This window comes from Notothenia rossii (assembly GCF_949606895.1).
Source record: "Notothenia rossii genome assembly, chromosome: 10".
Classification (NCBI taxonomy): domain Eukaryota; kingdom Metazoa; phylum Chordata; class Actinopteri; order Perciformes; family Nototheniidae; genus Notothenia; species Notothenia rossii.
In genome coordinates, this window is record NC_136908.1 from 13,641,039 (window position 1) to 13,659,291 (window position 18,253).

Consider the following 18,253-nt stretch of genomic DNA (forward strand, 5'->3'; position numbering starts at 1 on the left):
TAAACATAGTTGATATGATAGTGTTTTTTTGTAATGCTCAGTATGGTACATATACTGTAAAACAATATCTGTAAATTCCCTCTGATCTGAACGCAACACAGCTGCCGTGCGGAAGCAGCTCCTGCAGGCTGCTGTGGTTTAGCCCCGAGCTAACCAGCAGGCAGCCAGCCTACACTACTGGGAGCACGGCTGCAGCTAGTTAGCATTTATAACCAGTCTTTACGTATAACATGCAATCTGTAGGGCTTACATTTCTAACGCTACTGGCTAACTTGCAGTAGATAACACATCTGGGAGAACCCTGAAGGCTGCCTCGTTCTACCTACGACCGTGTCAAAATGTCAGCTTTCTCTGAGGCAGCTTTAGAAAAGAAACTGTCCGAGCTCAGCAACTCACAACAAAGTGTGCAGACGCTGTCGTTGTGGCTCATTCATCATAGAAAACACTCAAGGACCATTGTCAGTGTTTGGATCAACGAACTGAAAAAAGGTAAGGTCGACAAGAGCTAGCTAGTTCCCCTTAATAAAAAACAACAATAACACTGAAATGCTTATGCAATGTACAAACAACTAATCATCCATATGGCGCAGGAGCTGGCTAAAAGTTAGCATTGTTGTGTTTTCATATTTTGTCCAACTATCTTAGCTAAAAAACTTATGAGGCACCGCGTCGCTGTTAGCCCAGAAAGGCTAGCTAACTTTCCTGCAGAAACGTTAGCCTGCATTGGCTAACCGTAACGTTGAAGTCTTGCTCCATGCTATTGTTATTTATCTAACATCAGTCTGGTTATGTGTTGGACACGTTAGGTCTAATACAGTTAATGGTAATATGTGCATTGACGCTGTGGCTTTTTAAAGCAATGTTTAGCCCTTGCAAACAACAATAAAGGCCGTCATACTATGCATCACGATCATTTCAAAATGACCCCTCACACTACAGTCTGGGCGACCCTCCCACTGCAGATATGCACTACGCTAGGGTTAAATGGTAGCAAAGGGCAGACTTTGAAAGTTAGCAACATATTTGTATTTGCAGTAGAACACTTGGCACCTCATGAGACAAATTGGTTCCCCAAGGAGATGGTGGAGACCAAAAGAGAGCATTCAGGTGACCAGAATGAGGACTACAAATGAATGTTGCGCCACATCTTTGGGATACTAAAGTTTACGCAAATACCAGCTTTAAAGCAGCTGTATTTGATAATGTATCATTTAGAAAAATCAAATCACATTGCAAAATCAATAATACAAGTGAACAGTTGATTTTTGCAGTATTTATTGCTTTATAATTATGTTTAAAGTAACTTTACATACTTATGTTCTCTTTATAGATTGCTGAACAGTTAATTTATTTCACCTTTTTGTTCCAGTGATTTCGTACTTCCATAACTGTTCTGTTAAAGACACTTTAACATGATGTCAATCAATAACTTAAATTTAAATGCAGTTCACTAATACTTTAGCTACTGTTGTTGTTAGCTGATGGGATTGACCTGCTTTTTTTGTAGGTTGTGAGACAACTCAAGCTAGACCAACGTTAATTTATGAATTAGTTTTTTTATGGATTAACCCTCTCTTCTTATGCAAATATCCACAAAGGTGACTTTAATTTAAAAGATATCTTTAAAACACACCAACTTCCGATGTTCAACAAAAACTATAAGTTCGCAAGACATAATCAAGTGTAGGACAATATAATGCTGAAGGATTATCCAGGAGATAACCTGAGAAAAAAGAAGTTGCATGAGTATTATTTTACATTAGTGTATTGAAGTTGACTGATGTCATATCCATATGATAATTTCGTTTTCTTGTAAATGCTTAACTCCATCGAGCATGACATGTTTTTGTCAGACTGAATATTTAACACCTTTTTAATAGTGTTTGAAAAAGTGTAACTGCCAAAACAAAATACTGAATGCGTTAAATTAGTCAGTGTTAGTGCAATTCCATTTTAAGACTGTAAGAAATTGTATCTACATTGAATCACAAAAGTACAATTTAGTGGGTTCACTCAATGTATTGACTAAATTAGGTTACAGTACAAACAGATTGAGTTGTTGTTAATATTGTTTTGAATTAGATTGAAAAAGCCTGTTGTATGAAAGTCTGATATATCTGTAGTTGTAGCTTATTCTATACTACTGGCACGGTTTTCCTGAGACTGCTAGTTAACAGCCTAATGATATCTCAAGAGGCTTTTGTATTTTAGGAGCGCGTCTGTGGACTGAAAGCAGTGTGCAATGGGGACAGAGATAACACATTTCTCTGGAAAATGCACCATTACTTGTATGATGTAACTGTGCCATTAATAGAAGACATACAAAACAAGCCATGTGAAAATATAGCTCAAAATAACCCAAAAAAAGGAAATTGTTAAACACTAAACACCAGCCAGATGGTTTGCTGGGTGGCCCGCTTACCATTTTCTAACTCAGAATGAAAATGAAGTAATCAACAAAAGTATTTTTTTTCATCTAATGTAAATAAAGAGCCAGCTTTCTATCGCTGCCCTAACCCCTCTCTAAGGCCCTATGGGTTGTTACAACAAAGTATAAACTGTGTGAGTAAATTGCCATTAATGGATTGTGATTTATAACTTGCTGTGGTTGATACTCAGAACATAGTTACTTCAGTACATAATGTTCCTGCTTGGTTGGGAACATTTCCATTTTTTTCCATTGAAATCATTTCTCGGATGAAGACTTAAATAAACTAAAATGTGTAGTTTTAGAAGGGTTCATTTAACTCCTAAGCAAAAACTTCACTCAAATAAGTTATTACTGAATGCCTCACTGTTATATATGTATGTGTGTATATTTGAATTTTTGCAGCTCCGTTATCACGCAAGCTGACCTTCCTTTACTTGGCCAATGACGTCATTCAGAACAGCAAGAAGAAAGGACCAGAGTTCACTCAGGACTTTGCTCCGGTCATCGTTGAGGCATTCAAACATGTAAACAGGTATATATATATATATATATACGCACATTTGTTTACATTTTTTATCTTTATGAAAATCCTACTTACTGTGCCTTTTTTAGGTTTGATTTACATCCCTACCTGATGGGACGTACCTAAACATATTGATATACATTCTACTGAAGAGTTCATAACATTGTATTCATGTATTGTCCAGACCTTCCATCAGAGTTTTTTAAAGTTGGTTAACCTGTATGTCCCGCCCCAGAGATGGAGAGGAGGGCTGTAAGAAACAGTTGGGTCGGGTCTTGTCCATCTGGCAGGAGCGAGCTGTGTACGAGAACATCCTGCTGGATCAGCTCTCACAAGTCCTCTGTAAGTTAACATGACTTACAATAAGATAATGTGACCAAATAACTATCGTGGCTTCGTCGTTCACGTTTAATTTTGCATCATACTATTTCAGAATTGGTTTCCAGATTCAAAGATTGTTTCCGACTCGTTTGATCCAAACATTTCCAATAATGTTGTAATTACTAGATGGCGCGAAGAAGGCTAAGAAGAGGTCGTATGAGGAGATCCGACCTGCTGATGAGGATTTTGCTTCTCAGAGTTCCCCCACCGAGCCCCCACAGGTGATTTACTCAACTCAACACAATGCAGCCATAAATACAGGGTATAGCGTAACCAGATAGCGGTCCTTTAATAATGATACAGTTGCTTCTGCAAGAAATGTATCATAATACTTCCTTTCTCTGCCGCCTCTCTAATATTGTTTATGTTTGTTATACTAATGTCAACTGCAACTTAAATATTTCTTAATTTCTCTCCTCCCTTTGCTCCCCCAACCTCCCCTCCTTGCCTCTGATCCTCCCTCCACCTCAGACAGCAGAGTTAATTCGAGCCCTGCAGGAGCTGGAAAATGCAGCCTCTGGCGACTCCGTGCTGTGTCAGCGAATCTCCTCCCTTCCTGCTGAGGTGCACGACACGTCGCTACTTCACAGTATAACAGGTAGGAGGCGGGACACAGAAAACTATCCTAGACTCTGTTTACACACACAAGTCAGTTCCATGGCTCATTAACACACGTGCAATATGTATAGATGTTTTCAATTTTGATCAATGATTTCCTATCATTGAATCGTTTTATCGATCCAAATCGTTACCTCTCTATTACTTAGTAAAACAACTGCTAATAGTTAAAGATGAGGAACCTCCTCTATGTGTGTCATCTAAGAGCTTTGATAATCTATTATAGCAGGGAAAGGCAGTGTAATAAAAATGGCTATGAACTAGAGGTCAAGTCAGTGCGTGAAGAACCATCCCTTAACTTACAATGAATGTATTCACTCTGACATACTGTACATTAAAAGGATATGAAGCAAAGCACCCTTGCTTAAACTTAAATAAACAAATATTACAAACAAACTGAAGTGTCTTGGAGCAAAACACTGAAACTAGAAAAATCTAAATAGGCTAAAATGCCTCAGTGTTCCATAGGAAACAATGATTGATTATACAGCAGCTATTTACATTGCACCAGTATTGATGGATAACTGAATGACCCCCAGTTGAGCCCTCTAGGCTGATAATGTTTAAACATGGTGCCCTGCTCTGTGTGTGCTTCCTGTGCTTTAGATAAGGAGTCAGGAGAGCGGCTCTCCCGGCTGGTGGAGGAGGCCTGCATGCTGCTAGCAGACTACAGCGGCCGCCTGGCTGCAGAGATTGATGACAGGAGGCAGCTCACACGCACACTAACGGTCTTCCTTCAAAGCCAGAAGGACGGCCTGACCCAGAACGAGCAGAAACTTGAAGTGCGTAAATCACTTTTTTTCCTTCTAAATACTGTATGAGTTGTCTGCCTCACCTCAGAGTCCTGCACGAGTCCTGCAAACCTGCACCCCCAGTGTTCAGCACTGAACTGACTTGTGACCCAAAATTATCATCATGTGAAATCTGGACCCTGACATGTTAATAAAACACACTGACGCTTGATTGAACACAGTCACTAACTTTCGGAATCCTTTCTTTTCACATTAAAAACAAAAACAATAGCTTTGACTTGCATGTTGAAAATACTGCATCATTATTTACATTTGATTATTTCCTATTTTTCCAGAGATAACAACAAATATATTTTTACCTGCTGCAGCCTGCATTTTATTGTAACCCCTGCCCATGCAAGTGAAATTCTATAAATATGTTTTGACCCATTGATTATTTTTGTTCATTGGTCCCATGTAGCTGTTTACTGAGACTTCCTATGAATTAACATTTGTTTTCATGTATTTCAGCATGTTGCATAGTTCTGCAATGACACTGTATGTCTGCTTCAGCAACACAGGCAGACTGTAGATTTAAATTGATGGTCAGGTGTGCTGGCATTAGAAAAACCTGATTAGATACGCTTGAAATCAATGATTCCTGTTCTTTTAACCTTAAAGTCAGTTCGATGTTAACTCAATGCATACCTACTTCCCAAAAGGTAAGTATCGACCAAAATACTAGAAATTGAAAAATTGGCAACAGAGTTTCTTGTGTTCTCATTGTTCTGGTGAGAATAACTGTCCAGCCTTTATCCACAGGTGGCCGAGAAGATGAAGTATTTCAAATTTGTATCTTCAACCAGTCAACTCTATGTAATAAAAAAAAAAAATGAAAATAAAAAACAAAACTGATTTGTGAGTGCTTTTATTTTGCTGTAACACATGCAGATTCTGGTGGTAAATGCATTGTACACAATTTGAAAGATGGTCTTAATACCAGAATTATTTCGTGTATGTAGTATTGACACAGTAAATGCTACCTACACACTCATTGTTAAATTTAATTGAGATTAATTCATTAGAATTGGTAGAGCTCAAATACAGGAAAACTCATATTATTACAGGTCAAACTTAGAATAGAGGCATGGTTTTTATGAATTCTGGTACAAAGCAGGATTATATAGCCTGGTATTGTTAGTATATACAACATAATGTACATTTATGGATTTTTCATAATGAACATGGTGAAGAAATGCACCATATCGACATGCATCAGCTGTTAGGCAAACAAATACATTTGATTTTAATGACACTCCATGTTACTGTTTTTTTTAAATTGATATAAATGAGTGCATATATTTGTCTTACAGTCTATTGTGCCACTAGTATATAACTACCGTACAGTGTTTGTAGGTTGTCTTTAGTACAGACAGTAAAATAAATATAAAACTTAAACCCACTTTGCTTTTTATTAAAAAAAAATCAATTATTAAACTTTTTTTTTTTTATTTTGATCTTCCCTTTTCTTTTTTTTTAAAGATGGAAGTGAACTTGCTGTCAGTCATGGAATTGTGGCAAAAGTAGTGATACATTTTTGTCATTGAGTTTAAATGGTTTTAAAGCGTAATAACCAAAACATATATATTACATTTTTTCACCAAACCTAATTCATATATGTGTTGATTTTCAAATAACATTTTAATGTGAGAGATAACTCAGCATATTGTTTTTCTACAAAAAATCCACACTTCCATTAGAATTCAGTTAGACCATTAGGTAACATCACATTGTATAATGCAATATGCAATATAATCTTATCACATGAATGATATATCATTTCCATTTTTATGTTATCTTTTTGCCATACATTGTTTTTAAAAATTGCTTTTGAGGTTGAGAGAACATTTAAAAAAACGAATGTCCTTCAAATTACAAGATATCTGAGCTCTGATGGACTTTTTTTTTGCTGTTGACTTTTTCAGGAATACAAACGCAAACTGGCGAGGGTGACCCAGGTTCGGAAGGAGCTGCGATCGCGTCTGAACAATCTTCCATGACGCCTCCACATCTCTTAGACTGACTGAAGTTTCTCCTCCTGGCCACATACTGGTGGCCTCCTGCTACTGAAACATCTCACCTAACTCCTAAATATTTGACTCTGCCATAATCCTCTGTTCTTATTTTTGGAAAGTGTGGTGAAAGAGGGTTTTTCCCATTATGTCTTTAACACATTATTTATCCATATGGCTTCAAATAACAGAAATGTCTTATTTTCTGAGCTCATCTCTTTGTGCCGTATTTTATCAGTACATTTTGATTCATTGTCATCAGGCCCTTCATGCTTTGGCCCCTACATTTCACAGCTTTAAAATGGCATGGATGACGCTGGTGTGGTATTTTTGTATTTATGGTGACTGAAGATAATGCACCAGAGAATATACCTTTAGTGTGTTCCTTTATAATCATTTCTGATCTTTTGGATGACTGTCATCATTTTCTTTGACTATATCTGTAAAAGAATCTCTCTTTCTCTTGGTTATAGATTGGTGTTTTATGGAGTGCGATAAAAGAAAAGTGTACTTGTTAAATCATTAGGAAACCATATTGTGAAGCTGAGTAAGCCATGTCCCTGAAAACAAACCAAATTGTTTAATGATCATTTACATGATGCTTCTTTGTGACAAGAATCATTTATGGATCAGTGTACAAATTCACATTGGCATTTCAGTGATGGGAGTTATACCTGTAAGTGATGGTGAAATGGTCATCAAAATACATTACTGAAGTTTCTCTCTTTACATCTTTATTGTTGCTCAGACCTTCATTGTCCTGAAAGAAGGAGTCTGTTGTCTTGTTTACTGTATCATACTGCTTCATAGATGTATCCTTAAGTCCACTCTGAATGCTGTGCATATGCCTCACACAGCTTGATAGGTGCCCAAAGCTGTTTGTTTTTGTACTTATGAAGCAAATTCTTCTTAGAACCAAATAAACAGAAAATGTAAAATCTTTGCAGCTTTGTCCTCTTGATGTGATTGCATGTTATTATCCTTGCAAGGGGGAAACAGAGGTGTGTGAAAAGGCATTCATCAACAGTTATCCACTTTTGTTTTTCAAACTATTAAAAAAACGTTCAAATACAAACAATGCTGATATGTAGCCTACTCAACATAATGGTATGGAGAAATATTAAACCGAACATAATTATAAATAGAATAAACGATCCTATATTAAATCAAATTGTAATAAAAGGAAATGTAATGAAACAGGTAAAAAGACTCAATACACACAATAATGTCAGTTATACAGTTCCACGTTGTAGTGTAACAGAGTGTACATAACTGTCAAGTAAATCAGTTAGTTATTCTTGTAAATCAATATAAATCAAATTGATTGGTTTTTAATATCTGACCCTTGAGATACATATTTATTTTATAATGCATATTTGTTGCATATTGTTTAACCGTTACGTGTCAATGTGTAAGGCTAGGAACTAAACACCTTGTCCGGTGTTTCCTACGGCGAAATGTGCACAAACACACAGGAAGTATTAATAACAGTTAGCCATCGTAGCATTTTTCCCACATATGTAAACCTGATTGAATAGAATAATTATAAACTACCGATACTCCCATTCGTTACTTTTCGCAAAATTACCACCTGCAGGTCCACATTAAAGTAAAAAGTAACGATAGCGTGGTTGCGTCCGCTAGCCAGTAAAGCTAATCGTTAGCTAACGTAGGAACTCTCGGTTTTCTTGTGAATTCAGGTAACACAAGTGTAACAAAATAAGACAATGGACCACTTCGAAACACCATACGAAGAGGAGGCTAACTTTATTGAGTGCAAGGTGAGATAGCTCAAGTGAGCTTACACGAGCTTCGGTTTTGAAATGAATGCAGCGTGTTTTAGTGAGTGTACAACATGCATAGGGGTTATTATCGAGGCTGTAGTTTGAGTTGATGTTGACTGGTACTGTGTTATACGTAGAGATGTCTTACATAATATGTTATAAGTGGTGTAATGTAACTAAGTACATTTTCTCAAGTAATGTACTTTTCTGAGGTTGTTCTTTACTTAAGTATTTCCATGTTATGCTACTTTGTAATTGTACTCTACTACAATTCAGAACCAAATATTATACTTTTACTTGTTATTGAAATGAGTCAATCTGCTTCGCGAGTTCTTTTATTTTCGCGACTTATATTTAGATGACAATATTTCTGTACTTTCACTTGAGTAACATTTTGAATGCAGGACTTTTACTTGTAACGGAGTATTCCTACACTCTGGTATTTCTACTTTTAATTAAGTAAAAGATCAAGTACTTCTAAAGAATCTAAATCATTACAATCATAAAAAGCTTTGATACTGACGGTTTTATGTTTTCTCTTTGAATCCAGGTCTGTGAAAAATCCATAAGGGGTGATACCTTGTACAAGATACATCTGACTGTACCAACACATATAAAGGTACAAAACACAACTAATTGTTTCAGAAAGATATGCAGTCTGTAAAATGTGTGTCTATACTTATGTAGCTAATACAACCATGAGTAGGCCTACATTTACAAGTCTTTACTTTACTTTGTTTTTGCCATGTCTTCTTTTTGTAAAAATCACAGGTCTTCCACAGGATATATATGTTTTATACTCTTCCACAGAATATAAAAATTCACAGCAAGAAATAAGGAGCAGCGATAGGTGAAATGTCACCATCTTTCCAAGCTCACAACACTGCCACCACTACGTTGCCCGCTGTGTATCATAGAATTGGGAGGGATGAAACCCCTCTTTAATGGTCACACATGCACAGCACACACAGTGACATTTGGCCTCTGCATTTAACCCATCCGGGCCCTAGTACCAGGAGTCTAGTACTAGGAGCAGTGGGCAGCTAGTGTACAGCGCCCGAGGAGCAATGGGAGAAGGGGGGTGTCCGGTGCCTTGCTCAAGGGCACCACGGCAGGGCAGGAGGTGAACTGGGACCTCTCCATGTAGCAGTCCACACTCCATATTTTAGGTCTGGTTGGGGACTTGAACCGGCGACCCTACAGCTCCCAGTCCAAGCCCCTACTGACTGAGCCACTGCCGGACAATCATGTTACCTTACTTGCTTTTGTTCTGTTATTCCATCATAAAGACTTTGTCCTGGTGATTTTGGAGGAGTGCCATGTCTTTGAAGAGTGCAACTTGCAGTAAGTTGGTGGCACATGAAGACGCCATACTATCACATTTAGGTTGGGCTGATGTCTCTCTTTGATCCTGCTTTCTTGAAGGCATCATCTTAAGCTCAACCTAAATGTTTCTATTTCCACGTCTGTCAAGTATTGAGACTCAAGGCAACAAAAACACAGCTTAAAACTATGGATACCACACCATTGGAACAGTTATTTTCTTGGTGTCACATGGAGGTTATCCTTAGACCTCTGTCTCACATGCACTTCTAAAAATATTTCCGACTCCTTTTCGAAAACTTGCCAGCTCAGGGACAGATTTTTGCAAATCTTCTTCTTTGGCTTTTATCCGATCAAAAGCTGCAGCACTCCGAGGCAAGGCGCATGGAAATGTCAAAAACTCTCTTGTATTATTCTTTTTATGTTATGCGAAGGAGACAATCGCAAGGGAGTCTGCACATTCCTGTTTTTGTGGGAAGTTTCGGCTGCTGTCCTGAGACGCAAGACTACACATGGATGGTTCTTCGAGAGCTAAGAATTATAGTTGATAACAAATTGTCCACAATGGGCCGGGGAGCTACATAAGCTCTTCAGCATCTTCAGTCCATCCTCAGTGTCTACACTTGATGCAGACAGAGTGACACAGTACTGATGTGTGGTCAGTCGCGTTTTGAAAGATTATACTTCCCAATACACAATCACTCTTGTTATGCGCTTAAGCAAAAGGATTTGAACATTGGTCCAAAAAAACAGGATACTGATTCTCTACATAAAAATATACATCTTTTTTTTTTTTTTTTGAGATTACTACCGAGAATCGCACCGGGGAATTATTTGCTCACTATGTGGTATGCGCCGTAACCTTTTGGCTATCGGGTCAACCACCACAATATCATTTTCAATTAAATGTGTTTTTAAACAGTTAACATTCTCCCACGAAGAAAGCCTAAAATATAAAATTATGTTTAAAACCAATTGAGCATATATACCTTTACCACACCTCAAGTGAGCTGTGTTTAGAATAATGTGTTTCCATGATATAACCCCTTCTCTGTTTGAAGCAGTGGTGAACCATTGTCCTGTTTACCCTCCACTGATTGACTTAACTTTTATTGCTCTCTTTTCGTTCCTGGCAGAAAGAGGATGACCTCATTGCTTCGGGTAAGTAAACTTTCTCGCCAGCCTTGAAATGTTGTCCTATTCAGGTCTTGAGTTTATTTGCTGTCTATTTTGGCACGTAATTGAGTCCACACACAAAGGTAAGCAAGGTCTGGTTTTAATATTCATCATTTATGTCTAGATTCATCAACTGTAAAAAAAATTGTATGAAGTCAGAGGACTATTACAAATCTATGCCAGCATCTTATATACACCTTCTAGCTAAAAGTATGTCTAAACACCTTAATGTGATTTTTGTCTGGGTCTGTTTTCAAGCTTTGGCTGAGGCACCTTACTTCCAGTTGAGAGGAGTTTTGAATTACCTGCACAAAGGCCTGACATAACCGTAGTCCTTTGAGAAGAATGGGAACACCGTCTACCCGGGCCTTTTTGCCCCAAAACAGCGACGAACCTCACTAGTCCTCTTGTGGCTGAATTGGAAAAATGTTTCTGTACCCAGGTTTCAAAATCTTCTGGGGGGCCTTTCCCTACAAGATATAATGTGCTTTTGTCTATATTCATGCTATATATTGTATGTTGGACAGTTATTCAGCACATGTTCCAAGTAGACAAAACGCCTCACAGCAGTAATAATCGAGGATGTGTGATTGCCAGACTGCGTGTGTCGCAATAAATGACGTTGCAGAACTGGAACATCATTGTCTGTACAGAAACCAGCCAAAGCCACCCAGAGTGCAGCTAACTGGTGCAGCTAACTGCAGCTGATCCACATGCACGGCCTGTTTTTGATGGTGGATAACTGACATTCCCCTCTGTTTTGTGCAGTGAGATGATTGCTCCGTGTAGTTAAATCATGCTGGGGGAAAGTGTCCCCAGGACAAGACTCAACATCTTAGACATGGTTAGCAGGTGAGCCAGGCTTGGCGCCCTGTGAGCTTGGCTAGGAAGACACTTCCTTCGCTGTCTGGCCTGGTGTGTTGGTTCGGACACTGTAGGCAAGACTGGTTGGCTCTGAGAATGCTCCTCTTGGTCTCAATGATATGGTTACCTAGCTAAATTAGCTACGTTTTCTTCTGAGGAGTTTACCTTGAGATCCGCTGTTGCCACCAGCTGAGGGTGTATATTCTTCTGGTGGCTTTGAGTCAACAGAAATGTATTCACCCATCATGACAGTGGGTTGCATTTGCAAACATTTGGGTGGCACAGTAAGTTTCTACATGGCTATCCCATAACTTACTATAGCTACATTCGGTGGCTTCACAAATCATTGTGGTGCAGAAGCATCAGTGAGTGCACGAACATCTCTGTGGTTCAACTGACAGATGGATGTTCGGGGTAACTGGGCATCAAAAAATGCTTTCAACGCTTCGCCCATTCACTTGAATGGGGTGACGTAGAAGATTTTGAATCTTCGCCGAACTGCATTGTGGGGAGCATGGCATGGCTTTGCAAGCATCACGAGCATCTATCGGCATCAAAAGTTGAACAATGTTCAACTTTTGAGGCTCGATGCTTGGCATCAGCCAATCAAATTCCGTTTATGCAAATCCCGCCAGTGCAAGCTCAGCCAATCCAACCGCGTGCAAGCTGGGAGAGCCAGACCGCAGTTCATTTCCTCATATTCCAAACGAGATATTACGGTAGCAAATCACCCGGTTCTTTACGACCGGAACTATTTACCGGGATACAAACCGGAGGAACCAGGCATGGAGGGAGGTGGCAGAGACAGTGGGTGAAACTGATAGTTTTTTCGCCTGTTTGGAGAGTTTATATCCAGTTTACTTCGTTTTAACATTGCTATTGCTCTGTATGTCGGGGGCGGGAGATTCATGTGATTGGTTGCTCGCAAAAAATCGCCAAGCTTCAGACACGCCCAGCTTCAAGATTTTTTCATGCCTGTAGTGTAGATGGGCCGTTGACGATAGACTTGCAGAGGAGCCGATGCACTAACTGAGTGACAACAATGGTGGTCGTGCAACCATGCACATAAAACAAGCTGACTGTTCAGTCCAACTTTCTGTTGGAAGGTGGTTTCAAACTGAAGAAAAAAACTATGCGCTCAAGCTGCATCATGCTCATAGTAAACATTGCTTTTTTGTGACGATTTTTGGGGGATGGTACTTTTGGTAATGTGGATTAAGCGTTACACAGCTTTTGTCTTTGAGTTGCGACAGGAGGCCTAGGCTGTTTTGCCTCTCCCCAGTCATAATTTTTTTACTTGCAATGTACTTGTTTATACACCATAAAATCAGATTAGTCAACATTTCTGAACCTGGGGACATTTGCCCGGCAACACCAAAGAGTCATGAGATACCGAAGATATGCACCACATGTGAAACAATCTGCCTGCTGATGTAAGTAGAGCAGGATTTGTGTACTGAAGTGAAATGTTCAAAGAAGAAACGTTGGAGATCATACCTATTAGCATGTGTGGAGGTTATATTTTTGAAGAAACTAGATTTCAGATGTCAAGATATGATGTCAAAAACAAAATGTTTGTTACTTCAGCTAACGGTCTTTCCTTATACCTTAGTCTATTTCTCTATCTGAGCATCTATCTCTCCCTCGCTCATTATCTCTAAATCCATATACAATGATACAGTGTGGTATAGCTAAAACTAAAACAAATGATTTACAATGCATTATTAACTCTCTATTGCAAAGCTTCCCTATCTTCGCTATTATCTCTTGCTAACCACCAGTGTTTGGGTTTCTCAGGGCTTGCCGTCAGACGCAACTTCGTACCAGTATTTGAGGACATATTCCAATTTCTGGATTACCTAAAGCTTGATGAGGCCATCATTGGTGAATAACTTAACACACTTATTTGACTTCTAATACTTTTCTATGTTCATTTGATCCATATTTAACTTTTTTCTGCTTTTTTTTCCTTTTTTTTTTAGGCTTGGACTACTTAGAGGAGCTCTCTTGGAGTGATCCACAATCAGGCCCCAGATACTCTTGTACGCTTTGTAGTCATCAGATTTCACACCTACAGGTTATAGTCCTTCATGTGATTGGACGTAAACACCGGCTGAAATATATGGTAAAGCACTGTGAACATCTTCAGAAAACTAGTGTCTTCTCATGCTTTTTAGGACAAAAAACAATGTAAGAATGCCATACTTCTATGATTTATTTAGGAAACAAAGAGGCCTGAGTTGCTGACCCGGAATAAACAGTTCATATTGACGCAGAGTGGTAAGGCTATACGAGCCAGAGCAGAGATAATCGAGAGACAGGATGGACGAGGAACTCCAGTGGTGGGACATATAGATTTCAGTAACCGCACATGTTGAATATTATAATGTAACATGTTATTTTCAAATCATAATAATAACTTTTTTGTCTTTCAGATAATTGGGAAAAAGGGGATGGAGAAAAAATTAAACATATCGAGAGGTACAGTCCTACTGTGAATTCTGTGTAATAATGAACTGAAGAAGATATTGGCATGGTTACATACAATATATCATGCCCTCCATGAATGTATAATGTATAGAAATGTTATCTAAACAAGTAAGAGTTTGACTAGACATTTAGAGGGTTTCTGATGATTATTGCCTATACAACATATTTGTGGGGCTGATATTGTTAATAAATATCAGCCAATGGTCATTTTATGTCCCCTTCTTTTAAAAGTATGTTTTGTATATAAATATATATTTGCACTAAACAAGACATTTTAGAGTATTTTATAGGACACAGTGCTGAACTGTCTGACTTAAGTTGCACAGTTAAGCACTGTTCTCTTCTGATACACTTCTGTAAATGTTTTAGTATAACCCAGCTGGATAATTTTCAACTCCAGTCTGTTAGTGAGATGTTTTGAAACCGATGAGGTGTTGGTTAAAATGTACAGACGGAAGACCAAGAAACACCATAAAGACAGGAACAGTAACATATTGAGCTTCTCAAGTCACAAGTGATGCAGAGCAGCAGGAAGTGTTAGTACAGCAATATGTCAACAATGTCCACTATTCAGTCCATGTAGCCTAGCAACAAGTAACACAAAGAAACACAACAAAGCTAAGGAATAATAGCCTTTTTCCACACATGCAAAAATGCAAAGAAGCATACGCATATGAATAAAATACAGCAGTTATGATGGAGTTCTTTTTAGAAAAGGATTAAAAGATGTCGTAACAAGTTAGCAAGTTAGGCATACGTCCTTAAAAGTCATACTTTAAAGTCATCAAATGTGTATATATAATAAAAAAAAAAGCTTATATGAGAGTTATTGTATGTTATATTTTCTGTTGAACAAACATTTATTTTTGTTCCCTAGTTCCCCTAAGGCAAGAGCATAATAGGGACCAAACCACCTCACAGAGTTCAATGCAGCTAGTTGTGCCGTCACACCGCCCAGGACTGAAGGACCATCAGGACTCTCACACACAGAGGTCTCCTGCAGGTTACTCAAACTCACCCCCGTTCCATCCAGGAGACCCTCACATATCGAACAGAGACAGACCGATGTACCAGGAGGAGTACTCTCTCAGACATGGCCGCATGGACGAGGAGCTGCAGAGGGCAGATTACAGGCAAAGTGAAATGCACAGACGAGAGTATCTGGACCCTGACTTTTGTGCGGAGTATGAAAATACTTATGTTGAAGATCCACCAAGAAGAGGCGCACCTGAGCCCGTTGGTGGTTTAAGGTATGATTCAATGGAGCAGATGCCCCATCACCAGAATGTAGAGTATTACGCAGAAGAGCCCCCTCCTTACAGAAGAAATCCCCAAGAAAAAGATCAACTGAAGGAGTTCTACCCTGATGAAGTGAGGCGTAGCCAAGGTCATGCCGAGTACCAACCCTTGCACCAGGTGTACCAAGAAGGCCATGAACAGCGAGGGTCTCTAGAAAGGGAATCTTGTGGAAATAACGGTATGAATAGAGCAGGCAGGGAAGGATCCTGGGAACCAGAGACCAAGAGGAGAGTCCAACCCACACCTATGGAGAGTGGCCAGTCGCATGACCATTTGTTTAACACAATCATAGATTATTGTCATGAAATGGGAGAACCACATCAAGTGCAGGCCGGAGGGCACCGCAGAACCGGACCTGATACCTCCCAGAGGGGAGACGAAGCTGCCGTAGCCTTTTCTGAAATCCCTGAGCCGTTCAAGCGTTTCCTGGCGGGGGCGGCTAATGATGAGGGCCACAATAGAAGAAAAAGAAAGAGTCGCTTCACTGATGCCACTGCCGAGGAGTTGGAAACGACAAATGAGATGTGAGTAATAATGAACCTGGTTTAGATTTCTATCCCTGTTACTGGTTGGCTGATATCTTTTAAAAATGTTGAAATTAAATTCTTCTACTGAATGCTTTCGGTTTTAATCTTCCTAATTTAACTGTGCTTTCTGAATTAAGGTTCAACGATGAGTATAGACCTCCAAATCCAAAGTTTGGTGGTCATCCTAGACATGTTAGACCGGAAATCCATAAACATCCTGACAACAACATCGAATCACAGGTGGTTGATTAGAAAGTTACATATTTTTCAAGTAATCTTCTAATATGTTATTCATGATGAAATGCAAAATCGAAATCAACATTTGAATAATTTAGTGGGCTACACTAATATTAAAAGTATTATCCTTTTTGTAAAGTTAGATTCCAGTTGTGGCTGTGTAGGATTGATTTTGATTTGTGTGATCCAAACATTTCCAATAAGTCAAGAGCATAAAGAGGTATTACTATTGAAGTGACGTCAAACCTATTGTTTTTTTTAGAGCCTACAATATACTGAAGGCTATCAAAGAGGTGGCCCAGAGTCAAGCAATGTCTTTGATATGATGGTAAGATTGCACATTTTTGTATTTATAACACATGAAGCAGAAATGTGTTAGTTGTGTAGCCTTTCTTTGCAAGGGCATCATAACTGTGTCTTTTCCCCTTTTCAACAGAAAAACATTGAAATTGAAAATGCTGAAGAGGCTCACTTCCTGAAAAACAAACTCTGCGACCTTCTGAAAGACTTCAAGAATAAAAAATCTGCGAAAGTTGTGGTATGTGTCACCCTGCATAGGGTCAGTCTTTCTGCCTGAACATGTCGTTTTATTCTCTGCCTCTTTGCAAAGCAGAATCAATTAATTAATAAGGAAACATGTTTTGGTTGCTATAGCAAAATAGCCAAGGCAGAGGATCCATTTCCCAAGACTACAACAGCCTTAGCCCAGGCCGAGAGTTGTCTCCAAGACACCAGTATGAGACTACCTTCAGAGAAGATTCGGACCGGAGGCGACCAGACGACCTCTTCTTTCAAGAAGATCACAGAGAAAGAGACTGGCAGCAGCATGAGATTATCCCTGACGTGCGGACTCAAGAATACCACCATCCTGTACGCGGGGAACCGAGGCGGTCAAACAGAAGCCGCTATGAAGGTACAGTTTATAATATGTGCTTTATATACCGTATATAATAAAGGATTTTCTATTCACTGAATCATGCATTTGGGGTAAGTTAACACTCATCATTTGGACAATTTATTCTATATTGAGAATGATCTCATGTCCTGTTTTCCCTTTGCACTTCATTTTTCATATTTTTTGTCTTTCAGAGGTCTTTGGATTGCCCGGGCAATCTCGGACACTTCATGCTAACCATCCAGATGAGCCAGCACGCTATCCTGAAAGGTTTCAAGAACCCATGAACCCTCATGATTACTTACCTGCCGGCCAGAAGTTTTTGGACCCCTACAACTCTGCTCCTCCGCTCCACATGGAGCGAGAACCTAGGATGGACAGGGGCCCTCGGTACTCCAACAGCCTAGACAAAATCACCTCTACCCTTCTGGAACTGGTGGCAAGGAAATAAATTCCATAAACATTGTGTAAACTAAACATCCATTTGTTCATTGGGATACTTTGATTTGAAAACATGTTATGATGTTAAATGTCTTTCTTGCATTGTTTTTTTTTTTTTACTAATTGAGTTATTCTGCTCTTTTAAAAGTCTGAATGTTAACACATTAAAACATTTGTCTATGGCGGCTAATATGTCTTTCAATTCTTAATGTTAAGTAACATTTAAGAATATTAAAGTAGTAGGCCTATGTGATAACAGTAACATACTTAAACTGTGCAGCATATGTATTTAGATTTAAATTAATGAACATTACTGATTTTTTGGAACTGTTTTCTGCAGACATTTCGTTATAATGTGGTACAGTCCAAGAGTTTATTGAAAAATAAAAAAATGAAATCAGTCTCATCAGTCATCTCATCCTATGTTTTATTAGCGGCAGTGGCATTGCATTGAGATATTT

General features: G+C 38.9%; 2 protein-coding genes across 2 annotated transcripts; both read left to right on the top strand.

The window, feature by feature from the left end:
• Positions 1-76: 76 nt before the first annotated feature.
• On the top strand, positions 77-7,696 carry LOC307022958 (regulation of nuclear pre-mRNA domain-containing protein 1A-like). The gene is made up of 7 exons (XM_079655896.1): positions 77-489; positions 2,834-2,963; positions 3,190-3,296; positions 3,462-3,556; positions 3,807-3,933; positions 4,560-4,735; positions 6,670-7,696. Exons 1-7 carry the CDS (start codon positions 339-341, stop codon positions 6,742-6,744), a joined length of 861 nt encoding a protein of 286 aa, XP_079512022.1. The 5' UTR covers positions 77-338; the 3' UTR covers positions 6,745-7,696.
• A 526-nt stretch (positions 7,697-8,222) lies between these two features.
• On the top strand, positions 8,223-18,198 carry LOC307022206 (uncharacterized protein). Its single transcript, XM_079654867.1, has 13 exons — positions 8,223-8,537; positions 9,091-9,159; positions 11,000-11,024; positions 13,701-13,787; positions 13,886-14,028; positions 14,126-14,245; positions 14,339-14,384; positions 15,271-16,216; positions 16,357-16,459; positions 16,719-16,784; positions 16,893-16,994; positions 17,111-17,369; positions 17,546-18,198. Exons 1-13 carry the CDS (start codon positions 8,484-8,486, stop codon positions 17,800-17,802), a joined length of 2,277 nt encoding a protein of 758 aa, XP_079510993.1. The 5' UTR covers positions 8,223-8,483; the 3' UTR covers positions 17,803-18,198.
• Positions 18,199-18,253: the final 55 nt, after the last annotated feature.

What these genes read in the sequence shown, in the direction of transcription:
- LOC307022958 (XM_079655896.1), top strand. Translation starts at nt 339, where the DNA reads ATGTCAGCTTTCTCTGAGGCAGCTTTAGAAAAGAAACTGTCCGAGCTC. An exon ending in GATCAACGAACTGAAAAAAG is followed by an intron (nt 490 to 2,833) that starts GTAAGGTCGACA and finishes GAATTTTTGCAG; the next exon opens with CTCCGTTATCACGCAAGCTG. An exon ending in AGAACGAGCAGAAACTTGAA is followed by an intron (nt 4,736 to 6,669) that starts GTGCGTAAATCA and finishes TGACTTTTTCAG; the next exon opens with GAATACAAACGCAAACTGGC.
- LOC307022206 (XM_079654867.1), top strand. Translation starts at nt 8,484, where the DNA reads ATGGACCACTTCGAAACACCATACGAAGAGGAGGCTAACTTTATTGAG. An exon ending in TTGGAAACGACAAATGAGAT is followed by an intron (nt 16,217 to 16,356) that starts GTGAGTAATAAT and finishes TTCTGAATTAAG; the next exon opens with GTTCAACGATGAGTATAGAC. An exon ending in ACAACAACATCGAATCACAG is followed by an intron (nt 16,460 to 16,718) that starts GTGGTTGATTAG and finishes TGTTTTTTTTAG; the next exon opens with AGCCTACAATATACTGAAGG.